The 17,870-nt window shown below is 32.3% G+C and overlaps 2 protein-coding genes across 2 annotated transcripts in view; one reads left to right on the forward strand and one right to left on the reverse strand.

Moving 5' to 3' along the window:
• LOC106125017 (extensin-like) overlaps nucleotides 1-17,870 on the reverse strand; it is a gene marked incomplete at its 3' end in the record, with an annotated part of 64,019 nt that overhangs the window by 43,780 nt on the left and 2,369 nt on the right. Inside the window, exons 2-3 of the mRNA XM_013322105.1 lie at nucleotides 1,845-2,766; nucleotides 1,421-1,609 (exon numbers count right to left, since the gene is read on the reverse strand). Coding sequence (XP_013177559.1) covers nucleotides 1,421-1,609; nucleotides 1,845-2,490 — 835 coding nt within the window. The remainder of the gene's footprint in view (nucleotides 1-1,420; nucleotides 1,610-1,844; nucleotides 2,767-17,870) is intronic.
• The window catches only part of Rab3 (RAS oncogene family member Rab3), a 65,742-nt gene that overhangs the window by 34,273 nt on the left and 13,599 nt on the right, over nucleotides 1-17,870 (forward strand). The gene's annotated exons all lie outside the window — the stretch shown is intronic.

Here is a 17,870-nt window from a genome sequence, read left to right on the forward strand (position 1 = left end):
TGAATGTGTCGTATGTATGAATCGAACAAGACTGATAGAACTGGAAGGGTCGACTGAACGATCAAATCTTTATTGCATATTCTTTTTAGTTTTTTCTAAGCTTTTCTTTGTCAAATTTGCTCTTGGATTTTTTGCAGTATCTTTACCTTTATAGTGTCCCTGAATTGTTTCATTTTAAGATTAAATATTTTAACAAAGTATTTTTAACAACGTAATTATAATATTTTCGTGCCTCTATTACGTTATGGAAATGTAACTTTTAAATGTTTACTTTTGATTTATGAAATCAAAAAAGTAAGATATTTTTTTTGTCTTATTTAGTAACTAAATATTATTAATTATATATTTCTAGTTGTGTTTCGTATATCATTAAATACTTATACTTTTTTACGGAACAAATTTTTTAGTGAAAAGTCAAAGGTTGATTCATCTTTCTACTCTCCTAGGGGAATGAGGCTTTTCAGCGAACACTCTCAGCGCCTCTCGAAAATGGGCCAACAGCCTTCGTGTGTAAAGTGGTCACCGTTTTAAATAGAATGTATGTAAAATATACCGCTTGTAAGTTTAAAAGATGATTTATTTTTTAATTTGAACTTAAAAACAAAAAAAAGATAATTTTAGTAATTACTAATACTTATAACATCTATGTATGAGTTTAACTAAGCGTCTTAATTTCTGAATATATAATTGGATACATGTATTTCTTTTCCATTGTCATAAATGTATATTAAAGCGTGATTTTAAATATCAAGTTAACCAGAACAAACGTGGCCTTGCGAACAGACAGACTGACAGACAAAAATTTTAAAAATTGGTTTTTCATTATCAGCTACGCAAATACATCGCAGGTTCGAAACATTTTATATTCTATTTTAGATACAGACACTCCAATTTTATTAAAATTATGTAGATTTATTTGAAAAAGTGAATACGATGTATGAAATATTTCATTTTTCCTCTGTTAAGTTCCAGACCTTTCTAACCTCATTGTTAGTTTCATTACTTTTATCTGACCTGTCATAAAATAACACTTCTCCACATTTAATTACAGCTAATAACTTTGATAATGAGTACATAACTAATACTCGACGAGTTATAGACGTCGTGAATTGTGGTTAGATTTCGCGACGGCGTAAATCGTATTGGACAGCGGTTTTGTGGTCGAATTTCAATTACGTTTTAGAGATAGGACGTGACAGAGAGACAACCACTTTCGTGGCGTTGAATGGAACTACAAGACATCTCTGCCATAAATATATTAAGAGGGATCTTCCAAAAATAGATTTTCGAATCTAATTTTGGCAAATCCTTTTTACCAAACAACTTAATAATTACTCAAAAACAATTTGCAACATTACATTAAACATATGGTAAATAATATTTCATTCTATATGAGTTTTATAACACAACATAGACTTACCTGTTTTGACCAGTTTGAAGGTGACTTGCTGTTGATTCTTCAGCTGGTCGTTGTGCGCGGGATGCGTCAGCTCGCGCAGCACCATCTCCACCGGCGGCTGCTGCATGCTGACACACTTAGGAGGCGTCGCCTCCTTTGATGAATTGAATTTTCTAAAGAAACTCCTCTTCTTCGGCTTGGAATTTGATCCTGTTAAGAGATGAAACAATGTATTAAAAAGCATTAAATTCTTTATACGCTGTTTAATTATCATATATGTATATATATCATAAGAAACGCCAATCGGTTAGGTAAATCGCTGTGTTATGAGTTATTGTTTGCATTCAAGCTTGTTAGAGTCAATCAAAACCTCATGCATCATGTACAGAATTGACACGCATTATTATATCACGAGGCACTCAAATCCACACTTTTTCTTAAAAACCTTCAAGAGACGATCGATGTGTCGGCGTCGAGGGTGTGGATGTTCTAGCGGAGGGCGCGGGGGAGGGGTTGGAGGCCACAGGTTCGGAGTAAGGGCGCGGCGGAAGTAAGCTAAGGGATGATGTCGAGGGCGAGGGAAACTGGGTCCCCGACGCATCCGAGCGCCGATCTGGTTCGGGAGTCGTGACACGAATATTCGCGGTGAATTGAGGCGTGTTCGCTACCTCGAACAGTGCATCAAAGTTTCTGTCGAAAATGTTCTTCCGCGAGAAGGCCGGAGTCGGCAGGGGGGCGGGCAGTTCGAACTCATCCGGCGCGGGGGTCCTAACGATTTTGCCGAATTCGCTATCATCGTGGCGCCCGAGCTTCTTGAGCAGTTTCGCTTTGGTGCGCTCGCGCAGTTTGGCCGGCCGCTCGAGCGACGGCGTCGGCGAGGCCGGCGCGCGCTCCGCGGGCTCCGGGGGCGCCGTTTTGGGGAAGGAGACGGCGCGGGGCGGGGCGGGGGTCGGGGTGCGGGGGCGCGGCGGGGACGGCTGGGGCGGAGGCTCGAACAGTACGTCGAGCGTCGGCCGCTGCCGGGTGCGGGGCAGCGAGTACGAGCTGTACGTCAGGGAAACTACTTCTTCTGCGGGATATATTACGTACATCCCTGGCGAGACCGCATCGCGCCGGCCCCTCGCGCCCTCCGAAGAGGTTTACGCGCGTTCACTTATTTCACTACCACCGACCTAATTCGTTATCGTTTTATTTGATGTTATTCGTCAATTCGTTGTTGAATTCTGTGGAATGTAAAGTTTTATTTTATTTACGTGGACCTAGGGTAAGGAATGTTTTATGGGAGATTTTGAGCTGAGGGAGGTAGGAAAGTGTATTCTTCATGTAACAACAGTCGACTGGACTCGTCCATATAACGCATCTTCAACCTAGATGAGCAAAAAAATAAACATTAATCTGTGCAATTAATAATTGAATTGTTTTACTATTTTATTAATTTGTTTGAAGATTAATATCAAATTTAAAAAAAATATATTTATGAAAAGGTCTTACAGAAATAGATTCAGTCTTATAAATAAATATTTTTTAGAGTATAACAAAAGTTTAGTTGGGTTTAGATAAACGGGTCAAGTGCTACCACAATAGCTCCAGCAAATCCTGTTTTGTAGTATCACTCAAAATTTACACAATGTAACTTTACGACACTGTCAGTAGACGAGGCGTGTCATGGTTATTGTTGAGCTGGATCTTATTTTATCTATGGTTATTTTACCGTTTTTCAAGTGCCTTTTTCAGACTTACTTTACAGTTATTCGATTAACCGTGGGTTTCTGACACCAAAATCTCTGTATAAAATATTGTCTTGTTATTACCCTTGACAACACAGTGGTAGCAAATTGTTTTAAAGGGTTTATTTGACTCAGAAACCTACGAGTATAAAGATTTAGAACAACTGAAGCCCAAAATAATGGGCATATTATGATGAAAATAAGTGAAATTTACAGTGAACGACATAACATTTACATGTTCATCTGATATTTCATACCCAATTAGTCTAATGTAACTTAAGAAAATAACATATGCTGTATTAAGATTACTTAGTTAAATATTTGTGTCGACACAACTTTTCTTTTTATTCGTACTCAAGTCAAATAAATATAAACTAATTTAAATATGTTAAAAGCGACATTTTTTTATCTTATTCCGTAAATTATGAATGTAATGAGGTAGAGATGGCTCTCAGAGAGTTGTATTATGTGAATGAACTCGACCTATTTTCACTCAACTTCGAACTTTGCCCAGAATCACAACATATTTTGAATACAACTTCTTATTAAATACTCTTCATGTATGTTTCGTTACATGTATGGAAGTTTATAAGGCACAATGGAATCAACCAATATAAGCCCAAAGATGTGAATTGCTAGATATAGTTACCAATAAAAACTTATTCTCCAGTTACTCTACGACTAAACATTAATTTTTATTTTTAAGAAAATTTCACTAATTCGTATTTTAGCTAAAATTAAATTGTTCTAACAGTCACGGAAATATGGAAAGCACACTAGAATGTATGCATTTGAGTCACGCATAAGTAACTTAGTTAGTTGAGAATAACCTTAAGTTCTACCTAACATCATGTACAAAAAATTGTTAAAATAGGACATTAATTGACTACTGAAATACCATAGATTTGTGTACTCATACCGATGAAAATATTATATAAAATCTAGAATGTAGAGAAAAATAATCTCTACAAAATTCTTAATGTATACATATTCTTTTATGTTGTTGTAATTACGTATATATGTATTTTAAGGTAGTACTCGTGACTCGTATCCAAGTAGTATTAGCGATAGCTGATATCACGTAGGAACCTGTAGCTATTCAATTTATTTCTTTGTTGGATGTGAAGGCTTGTGCGGAGTTCTTTTCATCGTAGTCTCATTACAGGACTAGTGGCTGCCACACAGTTAATATGGTTTCTACCCTTTATTACTTACGTATATTAATTCAACGTTATATATCAAAAATACGTAAATAGATCTTACGTCTTACAGATATTATAAATGCGAGTGTCTATACGGATGGACGGATGTTTGTTTGAAGTTATCGCTAGAACGGCTGAACAGATCGCGATGAAATTTGGCAGACATATAAAACATAGAACACATAGGCTACTAATTATTTTTTTTTATTACGCGCGGACAGAGTCGCGGGTGACATTTAATAGTTCATATAATTATCAAAAAAAGAGAAACTTACTTTTTTATAATTAAATAAGGGCTTAAATAAGATAAAATAAGAACTTATAAAGTTCTATCCTTACGAGAATTTACTTTTTTAGATCACTTATCCACAGATTCGTCTCAGAACAGAAATATCAAAAGATATTTTTGTTCTCTCTGAATGCTTTAGCGAACATGATCACAGGAAACTGATATCGGGAAGAGGTATTTTAAAGCAATTAATTATTATTTATCTTCTGGTCTCATTAAATTATTTCCACTTTAACGTAGAGTGCAAAGATGGGAGGCACTTTCAGTATAAAATTAACCTAGATAACCTCTGGATATTACTCCAGCTAGAACGTGACACGAGCACACTTCCGTTGGTAGAGGGAATAAGATTATTTTTATGAGTTTACAGTAACCTGGATATGGCCAAGACACTCTTTGATCTTGAGATGTACTTATTCCCGGTATTAGATTTTTTTTTTACATTAATGACAATATATTCCTAATCATTTATTTAATGTTTGTTGATGTTTTAATCTTACTAATATTATAAATGCGAAACATTGGATGGATGTATGGATATTTGTTAGATTTTATCTCCAGAACGGCTAAATACATCTAGGTGATATTTGGCATAGATGTTGAACATAGTCTGAAAGAACACATAGGCTGCTAAGTATTTTTTTAGGGTTCCGTACCTCATAGGAAAAAACGGAACCCTTACAGGATCACTTAGTTTATAATGCTAGAATTTCATATTATAGAATTAACATCATAATAGCCATTGTTATCTATACATATTGTAAGCATTTAGTTTTCAGCGTTTAATTTTATATTCTTGTAAAACGGAGTGGATTATTGGATGCTTGTAATAAATCAAAATTGTACCATTATCACATATATCTCGCAGGCTTTTCGAGATCGTAATTCTATGAGAATATATGAAATTTATTTTATTCATAATTCAGTAGGCATCGTAAAATAGTATGTGGAAAATTCAATCACATTGTATATATATGAAGCACAAGTATACTTAAATAAATTTTATCAAATACGTGCTTATTTTCATCTTTTCTCGTCGCTTTTACCAGAAAAATACATTATTAAGTTTGAAAGGAACGTGTATAATCACAATTTTAAATTCTATATCGTTATATTTAGACGATCTACATCTAAAGTGCGAGTGCAGCGATTTGGGGTCGATTTTTTTATTTTATTTAGGTTTATTTCTAGTTTGATAAGTTTTAGTATTTAGTTTATTTAATAAAATATAAATTAACTCATCTGTTTTGTAGTAGTTAGTTATTGTAAAATAGTCTACCTAAGTTAACTTAATAAATATACAACGTATAGTAAACATCAAAAAACTTATTTTTTAATGTGTACTGGACTGGTTAAGGAAAGTTTCCACTTCCACAAAAAGATTCTATAGCCTCTTACTATAAACATGTTTAAATGCCTATTTCAATGAATTATGAAGTCAAATATTACTTCTATAAATACTCGTATATAATTGACTAGTTATCGCCCGCGAATCCGTTCGCGTGTGATTAAAAATAAACTAAAACAGTAGCCTATGTGTTCTTTCAGGCTATGTTTTACACGTGTGCCAAATTTCAGCGAGATCAATACAGCAGTTCAGGAGATACCTTCAAATAAACATCCATCCATCTAAACATTTGCATTTGTAATATTAGTAAGAAGTAAGATATAATTATAGCTAAATTAAATGACTCATTGCATTTCTCTCTTATTAAGCCGCTTAATGTAGCTTTCCAATACAAAATTTGTACTAAAGGCTTCCATAGTGACATTTTCTTTTGTCTAAATGTATTTAATAATTAAAAATGAATATTTATTAAAGTAAAAGATATAAATTCATTCGAGTTTCTCCCATAATTCTTTTTGACAGAGCTATTTTGTTTTGTGCTTTCTAATGACTCTCAAGAGATGTTCTACAACAATGCTTTTTAAAATTAAAGGTTTTAAATAAGAATACTTACGAATTATTACGTCTCCAGTGAACAAATAACTAATGTTTACCTAAAATACTATATATTAATTAAGTATATTAATATATAGGTGTAAAATAGTTAAAATATCTTTGATAATTAATTGCATTTAATTAATGTTTAATTATATTTTGTAATATTTTTTTCCTTCTAAAATTAAATAGCATATATTTAATTTAAACATTTTATTATTTTAAAATGAAAGTGAAGAAAATACATGTTGCGGTTGTATAAAATTGACCTAAATGTGTACGAAGTAATGCATGTTTATTCTGCATTAGAGGAAACAAGCCTTTGAGTATTTCATTTCCCGTGGAAAACAATTTCCGATATGGTAGAAAGCTCTATTGCAGGCGTACTCGCGTATCTCTGATACAATGTAATTTTAAAATAATGGAAAATAATAAGCGATATGGTTTTATGCTTTTAAAGTGTATGCATCTGACATGAATGCTAAGTTACTTAACTTATTGTTAAAATATATTCGATTTTAATAAAAGACTGGAACATTTTTATTAAAAAGTAGTTGTTTAAAATATTATCCGACATTTTTGCGATGAAGGAAAACATCATAATACACCATGAACATATCTGCGAAGGAATTCAAAGGTATGTGTGAAGTCATCCAACCCGCACTGGGCCAGCGTGGTTGACTATGGCCTAGTCAAACTTAACTTAGGGTAGACTCCGAGCCAGTCGTCCCCACTCGTTCAGTGAGCTGATGATGGTGATATAGTGTAATTTTATTTTATGTAAGAAATCTTCAAAAGCCTTATCATAAATTCTTCCTCTTGAAATTTATGTTTAGTTAAAACATATTAAATTCTTAATTCTAGTCCTATACTTCGTGTAACATCAAAGCTTTTAGTATTTTAATCAATTACAAAATCTTAATAAACGACGTATTAACTCCTACGTTTCGTTAACATTATTCGTATGTTAAAATATTACTTATATTATAAATTAAAGCCCACGATTAATTAGATAATAATCTTAAATATCTGAAAAGGTTAAGAGATTATAAAGTCGCTACAAAAGATTTTATTGAAAAATTTATAAAAATGTTAAGAGAACAGCTCAAACAATTGCATTGTCTTTTTTATTTAACCATATGAAAAATATATACCGTAAACTTGAATATGAACAAATTAGTAATTGTTTTTAACTGTTAATGAGAAAACTAAAGTAAGTATAAGTTTTCAAATTAATTTAACTTATCAGCAACAACACTACTTACTTATCAGCAAACTTAAAAAAGTTAAAGTCACGTTTTAAGATTGTGAAACATTTTGTAAATTACTTTCATTACTAAAGGTCAGAGGGGACTTAAAAAGTTCACTAAAACTAAAATTATATAAATTAAAAAGATTATTATATTGTTTTTATTAACATCAACAGAATAATTAGCAAGCAAATAATTCATTAAGTTTGTTCTTTTGAGAATTCCTTTATTAACAATTATATAGCACGTTAAAATGTAACCCCTCATGGTAATCTAAATGAGGGTTTTATATAATATGTTATATATTATTTAACTTATTCTTAATGACAAGGTAAATAATGTGTGTAAATAAATATAAAATTTCACAACTAGAATATGTAATTATGTAAAATATGTAACATTTGTCTTCCTTGGTATAAAAATAATATTGACAGTGGTAACCCATAGTAAAAATCTAAAAACAAACTATGTTTTCTTATCACGAAGGATATGGATCAATGACCTAACCAATTTTGATGGGATTTGTCTTATTCTTTTACATTTTTATATTGTAAATTGTACCTCAAACAATCATAATTATACAATTCATCTCATTATTATACAAGATTTCTTGGCAAAATCATACGTCTTCTTATCTTCATTATAAAATTAAGATAAATCACAATGCCCAGTCACATTCTTACTTCTTACTAATATTATAAATGCGAATGTTTAGATGGATGGATGTTTGTTTGAAGGGATCTCCAGAGCAGCTGAACGGATTCGGCTGAAATTTCTCATAGACTTAGAACATAGTATGGAGAAACACACAGGCTACTTATAGAATAATTTTTCTAATTTCGTGCCGACGGAGTCGCGGGCGAAAGCTAGTTTAAATAATAATCTAATGTTATAAAAACTTTTTAACAAATATCTATTGATTGAAGAATACTTAAAACCGGCAGACTAAATTAATTACTCGCTGTCGATAGTTAATTAAAAATTATTGCGGAACAATTATCTAGTGACAAACTTGACCGACATTTATTGCCGCACTTGGCCGACTCACAAAACTGTGTCAAGACATACATCGTTACAATGTTTATTTTTGCCACTCATTATCCACATGCCAGAAACATCTCCTACACAATTTCTAAGCTTGATAGTTTCTTAGTAAATAGATTTTGTGATTTTGAAGAAAAGTATTCAAATCTGTGGAATTATTTACAGTTGGCGAATTTCTATCATTACGGAACGTTGTCTTATTAACTGTTTCTACTCAGATTCAAAGTCTTATTCTAAGCAGGTTTAGTCAAATCGTTCTTTTAAGTAAAAAAGAATTATATGAACAAAATGATTTATCTTAAAGTAAGGATATATTTTATTATCGTGATGCAATCTGCACATATCTGAGAAAAAATTCAAAGATATGTGTGAAGTCAACCAACCGTCACTGGGCCAACGTGGTTGACTGTGGCCTAATCACCCTTAACTTAGGGTAGGCTCCGAGACCCTCGGTGGGGATATATAGTGAGCTGATGATGACGATGATGATGATGAAGGATACATTGTAAACCTAACACGTATATAGAGTAGGTGGAAGATAGATTTTGGTGCCTTAAAAGCACAATGTTTCGTTTTTGTGTTTACGTTTCAATTTCAAAATATTGAATCGTAAAACACATAAAAGTTATGAATTATTGTTTGAAATATATGAAAATAATTTCGTTTGAACTAACAAATTGTATATTGTCACATAAATATTATTTTATGAGACATATACACGTGTTTCCAATTGTCATTGTTGTTAATATTTTATTTTAAAATATAGTTTTTTTTCTTTTGTCTATATCGTTGCGTAAATTTATTATAAGAAAAAGGATGGGAAGGGAAAGAGGACTAAATTAGGCCTCCGGGACGCACACTCATCAGACGAAACGCGGAATTACTTCCACTTGACGCCTGTCTTCTGTGTGGTCGTGGTATTTCACCGGGCGAGCCGGGCCGATTCGTGCTAAGATGTTAAAGCGGGCTCTACCACTGTCAAATAGGGTCGGTTAATTGATTTCTTAATTTCATATTATTTTAATATCTTGCTATAAGTTTGCATATAGTAAATATATCTATAGTCTGAGACTACAGCCTTTAGACTACGTTTTTTAATTTTCAGTAAGATTAATGGTTTTCGAAGGAGAAAGTAAATTATAACCTCAAGTGTTTTTTTTTCGTAATAATATATAGACTTGCGTAGTTCTGGTATTCAGTGTTATTTATGATATTGTATACATTTAGTAAACAAAATAAAGATAAATAAATAAGCACGATTTGCCCAGCATTCTTTTACAATTTCATGCTTGTGATATCACCTTACTTCAAAAGAGGTGAAAGAAAAATATATTTTATTAGATGTTCGCTGAAATTTTACATTTCTACAAGAATTCTACAAATAGATCGCTAAGAAAGTGAGCTTTGATTTTTATTTAACACGTGTGCTTTGATAAATGGCAGGAGACGTCAAGCAAATGCAAAATGTCGCGCATCGAGCTCTTTTGTCTCCATTTGAATAGACAAAACATGTAACGCAATGCAAAAATAGATGATTACTATAGAACATTATATTCTACAATATTTATTTTTAAAATGTATATAAAAACATAAGAACCGCTGTATATAATACTATGATTTTGATTATATAGCCCCTAAATTAGATTTCGATTCAATTATATACATTCATCAAAACTCTCAAAAACTTTTAATTTGTTATATTGTTAGGGTTTTGAAGTAAACCAGCTGGAAGTTGTCATCAGAGCCAGAAAAGGCAAATAAGTGTAAAAATTTGTGCAAAATATAAGTACTTGTAATATAATTTTTTTTTCAAAAATATATATATTGAAAACAACTTCTTTGTTCTCTTTAGTCTCTTTCAAAGTAAAAGAAACAAGAGTAAGCTGGTAAAATGTTTTATAATAATATTTCAAATCTCTAAGTATAATAGATCTGTATTTAAATGTACTGCTTTGCAAAACTAATTTGATGACAAATATATTTCGAATTTTAACCACAATTATATTTAATATCTATTAGCACTTAATATTTTCCAAAATAACTAACGATTGAAATTATATCTCTGACAGTAATAACATTAAAAAACAACTAGCAGTTTATATTGTACGCCTATAATGTATATTGCGTAGCTTCGCGTTAAGAACATGCGGAGTAATAAAAAGTTTTATGTTCGTGGCAAATATACCGACCGTAAGCGAATGTAAATTTATGATTACTTTAACAAAATGACTTTATGATTGACTGCGAACTCAACTTTATATCTTTGACGTAGAGTGACACTGGTAGCAGATAACCTGCAAACTGATCAACCGTATACTTGATGTCTCCGTCTCGCCTGATAAGTTCATTTTTTCAAAAATTTTGCAGCACGAAAATTGTGTGACTAACCTACTAGAAATTAATTCCTAAAGTATAATTTTCCATTCTACCATGGCCTGTTTTATTATTATCCTTTATGTCTTCCTATTTTGTCCCTTTGTGATGTTTTTAGCTTGAAATGTTTTTTTTAGTCAAAGTCTTTTCGTTTTTTTTAATCACAGCCATCGGTTTTTTGATTATTTATCTAAGTGTTCAAAGAATGCAGAAAGAAACAATAACATTTATAAAATAACTACATGTTATGCTATATTTAGTCAAGATCCGTTCAGCCATTCCGGAGATAGCTTCAAACAAACATCCATCAAAACATTCGCATTTATAACATTAGTAAGATTATCAGGAAGATGGAATTACTTTCAATATTATTCTATTATTATTAAAAATAGGAAGCTATGTACTATTGTATAAAAATATTTATTGGAAAAGAATATTGTTGATAAATCTTATGACACTTTATGTATAAACATATAAACATTTGTTTTCAATTCATCGTTTATATTGCTTTGAGTTCATCAAAGAAGAGCTCTGTAGTAATTATTCTATGTCATATATTATACATTAGTATGTTTCTTTTATCAATGAAAATGATAAATGGGAATAACATAGTTCTAATGATAAATCACAGCAAATATCTTTTATTTTATGTATTGTGTTTGTGTCGATTTTGAGGGCTTACAAACATAGTGATTAACAAAAGTGACAGACCTTTTTTTATTCTTGGATTGGATTATTTTTAGCCGACTTCAAAAAGAAGGAGGTTATCGATTCGTCTGTATTTTCTTTTTTATGTATATTACCGCGTAACTGGTGCTCTGATTTTTTTTTTACCGAAAGGTTTTTCTAAATTGAGCTCTACTTCGGGAACCAAAAAAATATATATATCCGATTTTTTACTTATTACCAAGCCACTCATAATTTCTAAAACAAATCCTTAACACTCTAATTCTATTTTTTTCAATCATCGTTATGGAGAAATGTCTTTAAAGGTCCGTTGTAAAATAATCTTTGTTTCAATCGTATACAGCTCAATTTTATTTGCGTAAAAACGTCTGCTTTCCGCTCATGTCTGTCTGGACAGATCTTAACTGTAACCATATAGTTGACTCTGTGTTTTCTAAGATAATATTAGGATTACAATATGTTCGCACGTTCTGTATCTTAAAATCTTTGACAAACCTATTTTAGAAAAACAAAGTTACATAAATTAAATTGTATCAAAGCATTATATCAAACTAGCTGTCGCCCGCGACTCCGTCCGCGTGGATATATATAAAACTTAATATATAGATAATTAAAATAAAAACCATCTCTTCAAGGCATAAATTCGAAAAAAAACGTGTAAATATTATCCTATGTCTCCTGGCTTTATGCTACCTCCTCACCAATTTTCAGCCATATCGGTAAAGCCGTTCTTGAGTTATAAATAGTGTAACTAACACGACTTTCTTTTATATTCATCATCATCATCATAATCAGCCCAAATTTGTCCACTGCTGGACATAGGCCTCCCCCGTCGATTGCCACAATGCCTAATACTTACTTTATATATACTTTATATACATGTATAAGATAAATGTAATATTCAATGATATGACTTTTCTATTAAACATTGCAGTGTGCTTACAAAATCAATATTTGATATCCATATCTTATTTCACCCCTATCTTATGCATTGGAACATGACGTCGAGTTTGATAACTTTGATAATGGCACAAAGCTATTGGTGCGGAATTTAAACTTATACATAGCTGAACGTTCCCTCTCATGAATTTATTAAATTACACTTTGGGAAAAAATTAAATAATCAAAATTATTTTTATGATATACCCAAAATAGTTTTTTGAATTTATTATAATACGCTTATTATAATTTCAAAAATAATAGCTATCGCCCGTGACTACATCCGAGCAGGATTACAACATAGATAATAGCCGATTTTAGACCTAATTTGATAAAAATCGGTCAAGTCGTTTCCTAGAAGTATGGTAACTGACATTGTGACGTGAGTATTATATATAAGAGATGGAAGTACTACGAAATATCTTTTAAATGTTTTTTTTTTATATCATAAGGTGGCAAATGAGCGAACGGCCATCTGAAATCGAGTGACCGATGCCCAGAGACATCCGCAATTACATATGCTTTGCCTACCTTTAATCGACGATGAAGAGAATGCACAGAAAGAAAATATTTTCCCTTTCCATGCACCCTCTCATCCGGAAAGTCCACTTCCCATCCTTTCCTTATAAGAAAAAGGGTGGGAAGGGAAAGGGGACTAAGTAAGGCCTCCGGGATGTACACTCATCAGACGAAACGCGGAATTGCTTCCACTTGACGCCTGTCTTCTGTGTGGTCGTGGTATTACACCGGGCGAGCCGGGCCAATTCGTGCGAAGATGTTAAAGCGGGCTCTACCACTGTTGAATATACTTAATATTCTTCTAATAAAGTAGGTGCTATTATTAACGTTGTCTGCGGTGTGCTTTATGTTCCCATTGCGTCATAATTATGTCCAAGTTAATACCTCCTTCCATATTAAAGGCTTATTATACGCCTACTATTTAATATTGCGGTATATTACGTTACAGATAAAAGTGAAAAATCCCAAATAAAACATGTTTGGGACAATTTGCAGATGTATTTCCAATTCGAAGCTTGACAACTTTATGGGAAGATCTTAATTGAAACAAATAGAGTTTTTTTCCAATTTTTTTTTTAATTTAAAATATTGAGTATTTTAATCAAATATGTAAATCTTTACTAATATTATAAAGCGGAAGAGTTTGTTTGTTTAAACGCGCTAAATCTCAGGAACTACTGGTCAGATTAGAAAAATTGTTTTTTTTTGGATAGTCCATTTATAGAGATAGGCTTTTGGCTATATAACATTACGCTGCGACCTGTTTTTTTATTAATTCCGCGCGGACGGAGTCGCGGGCGATAGCTAGTTAGAAAATATTATTATAGTATGAATGTTATATGTATTAATGGTTGACATAGTAATATAGGTGTACATTTCCCGTGAAAAACATCAACGAGTGAATCGCTTAAAGAAAGATTTATTACCACGAACTCTACGGTAATTGGGCGAGCGATCGTCTGAACGCTTTTGAATGTAAATATGGGCCAGATCAAAGCTGTCAAAGAGACGTGATGAGAATAATAAAGAGTAATTTTAGTGATTAATTAAAATGCAATCAAATAGCACTCTTAAATTTTTTATTGAATTTTCTAAGACACGAATAACATGTCTACTAGACTATTGTGATACTCAATTAGTTTAGCAAAATATGTAAGATGTGTGAGAGATTGAAACGGTAGATTTTCGATGACAACTCTGTAACGAATATCCTTCATAATTTCATATAGACAAACTCGGGTGAGTGACCGATACATCTTACTAATATTATACACGCGAAAGCTTTGATGGTTGAATGGATTGATATTTGTTAGTAGATATCTCCAGAACGGCTTAACGAATTCGGGTGAAATTTGAAAAAAAGAACACACATAGGCTTCTAATATTTTTTTCGTGGTCAGAGACTTGGCTAAAAGGTAACTGTCTATATTATTCTTAATTATTTAAAAAGTTTAAAGGAAATTAATTGATAACATATTTATATACATATCCCTAACAACGGACGTATAGCATGCTTATTTAGTTATGAGAGGTCAATAATTGTATATTCATAGCTTTTATATCTAGGCTTATCCATCTTATGAAGAGAGGCGTGAAATTTAAGCAATTCCGCGTTTCGTCTGATGAGTTTACGTCCCGGAGGCCTAATTTAGTCCTCTTTCCCTTCCCACCCTTTTTCTTACAAGGAAAAGATGGGAAGTGAAAGTGGACTTTCCGGATAAGAGGATGCATGGGACGGGAAGATATTTTCTTTCTGTGCATCCTCTCCTTCGTCTATTAAAGGTAGGCAACGCATATGAAATTGCGTATGTCTATGGGCAACGGTCACTTCGCTATTTCAGCGATTTCAGGTGACAAAATGAAAAAATGAATGAAAATGATATAAAAAAAATTTAGTACGCTAATATCATACTACTGCATGGTAAAGACGTTATAACAATTATATTTATGTAACGTAATTGTAAATTAGAGTATCGTTAGTAATAGAGATGGGCCAACAATTTATCGGGCCTTGGCGTGTTGGTGACAATGAACGGTCTAACTCACGATCTATATTTACAACAGCGTGCCACCTGCGGCCGGGACTCACCGCTCAGCTCTCAGCTGTTTATATTACTGGCTCTTCAGTGATTTCCTCAAACTTCGACCTTTGAAATTTTTTAGCGCCGGACATTGTCAACCTTCAAAGTTGACAGCGCAATCGATGCATGGATTACGAACAACCTTGTTGCTGTTAGTGAAAGATGTGTTTTTTATAAAATAACGCTTCCGTGTGAAAAATAATAGTGGGCTCGGTAATTATTTAATGTTTCTACAAAAAACGAAACACATATACTGACAAATAACTAGACCTAAGTTAGACCTCAACTTAGAGTAGGCTTGAGTCTCACTCACTCTAGCAGACTACAACGTGTTTCTTTATTTTCATAATCAGCGGACAGTCTTCAAAAAGTGAATAGGTATGTTCTTTAGACTATTAGACTGACTAAATGGATTATTTCATTCGTTCAGCCTCGTGCCGCATAAGTATGTAAATAATTATTCAAAGCGTAAGCCTACGATGTAATTAGTAAGGTATTGTTGAAACGGAACAGGATTACCTATTTAATGCTGTCTAAGACGGATGAATGCCAGCTGTTGTAAGTGTATTGAAATAAACAACCACATATTTTGTATTATAAGCCGTATTGCAAAAGACCATAAACTCTACGAAGTCCATACTACTGTTTCATACATTTCTCTCGTCCGTCATATTCTCTCCTTGCTTAAACATATCCTCTTTTACACAATCTTACTAATATTATAAATGCGAATGTTTGGATAGAGATGTTTGTTAGAAGATATCTCAAGAACGGTTGCATGTATCATACTGAAATTTGACTTAGATGTAGAACATAGCCCGAATAGACACATAGGCTACTTATTATTTTTTTATTGCCTCGCGGTTTGAATCGCCGGTGACTGTTAGATTATTGATAAATAATAAATGCTTATATTTCTGCTTTTTTTTATTAAAATTGTCATTTCCATTTCAAAATTCATGGTATCGGATAATACCGAAGTGTGACGGACGAGGATGTTTAATTTAAGCTCGTTGTTCAGTCGTATCGATCCGATACGGTAAGAGATTAGATACACCTACATTTGGGAATAAACTTTGGTATACTAAATTTAGCTTTTTTAACATCAATTAGTAAACCTTAATTCATACTTCGTTTCTAAATTTTTACTTTGTTTAGTAGCTGTTCGAATATTTTGAATTTTCTTATAATTATAATTTATCCCTTTATTGTACTTGCAAGTTTTGTCATATTTTTTATTTTTCTAAATACAAAGTCTTGTAAACTGATATATAAACACGGCTAAACACTCACGTATATTCGTCCGGTGGCGGCACCGACTAGTTTCGAGACCATCGGGGGCCCTTCATCAGGATGAGTGATACTGGTATTATACCGCGTCCGCGAAATAATACCAGTGTGTGTGTACGCATACACATACGTGAGTGTTTAGCCGTGTTTATATATCAGTTTAGTATAATGTCTCACGAAAGTTTGAATAATTACATAGTCTTGTACTGATAAATTAGCTGCTTGTACGGTTGTATTAAGTCAATTTGTGCTTTTATTCACTTTTGCATGTATATCGATACTAATAATTGACATTTGTTATATTACATTTCAAGGTTTCTGAATTTGATCTACCCTTAATTACTTAAGACGAAATCTAATCCAATGGCTTATCGGAGCCTCAAATTACTTTTAATTAGTGACGTTAATAATCATATAAATCTGAGATAGATTGATGGCTACTAGAAATTAGAAGACGTCAAATCAATATCTATATCTCAATCTTGTAAAATATAGAAATAATAATATACAGGATGTATTTATTTATCAGAAAAAAAGAGTATGAAAAGATCAGTTTTGACCCTCGACGGTATTTCACACCATGTACCAAAACAATTGACGATAATGATTAATTAATGTAAAAATATTTGAACATAAAAATGAAAGATAAAATATATCAGGCAACTCTTTAATCTATCGTACTTTTTAATATTCATATGTTTTTTTTCTAAATGGCATTCAGTTCCAAAAACCAATATTCGTTATTTTAAAAAAAATAGGTTTCGCTTTCGGTAGAACTGGTTAACACAAGATTTACATGTTGTAGCACTAAGTTCATAAAGTCTTGTAAGTTCTTAAGTAGTTATGTACATTATGTATTCTCGCTTGTATACTGTGTCAATGTTATCGCTATATATACCGCAGTTAAGCAGTTAAACTTAACTAATATTGTTTATGGGTACAATACTTGAAAAGGAATCTCCTCCAAGAAATGTATGAATAGCAAGTACTTACATTTTCGTTTTTTTTTAATAAATTAAAGGAGGATGACTAAAACCAATATTAAATTGAGAGAGTAGATGTTAAATATCTAGATATTACTCAAATTCTAAAGGAAAATTACTAATAATAGAGATGCGAATATTTTGA

This window comes from Papilio xuthus, unplaced genomic scaffold, assembly GCF_000836235.2.
Source record: "Papilio xuthus unplaced genomic scaffold, Pxut_1.1 DF825928.1, whole genome shotgun sequence".
Classification (NCBI taxonomy): domain Eukaryota; kingdom Metazoa; phylum Arthropoda; class Insecta; order Lepidoptera; family Papilionidae; genus Papilio; species Papilio xuthus.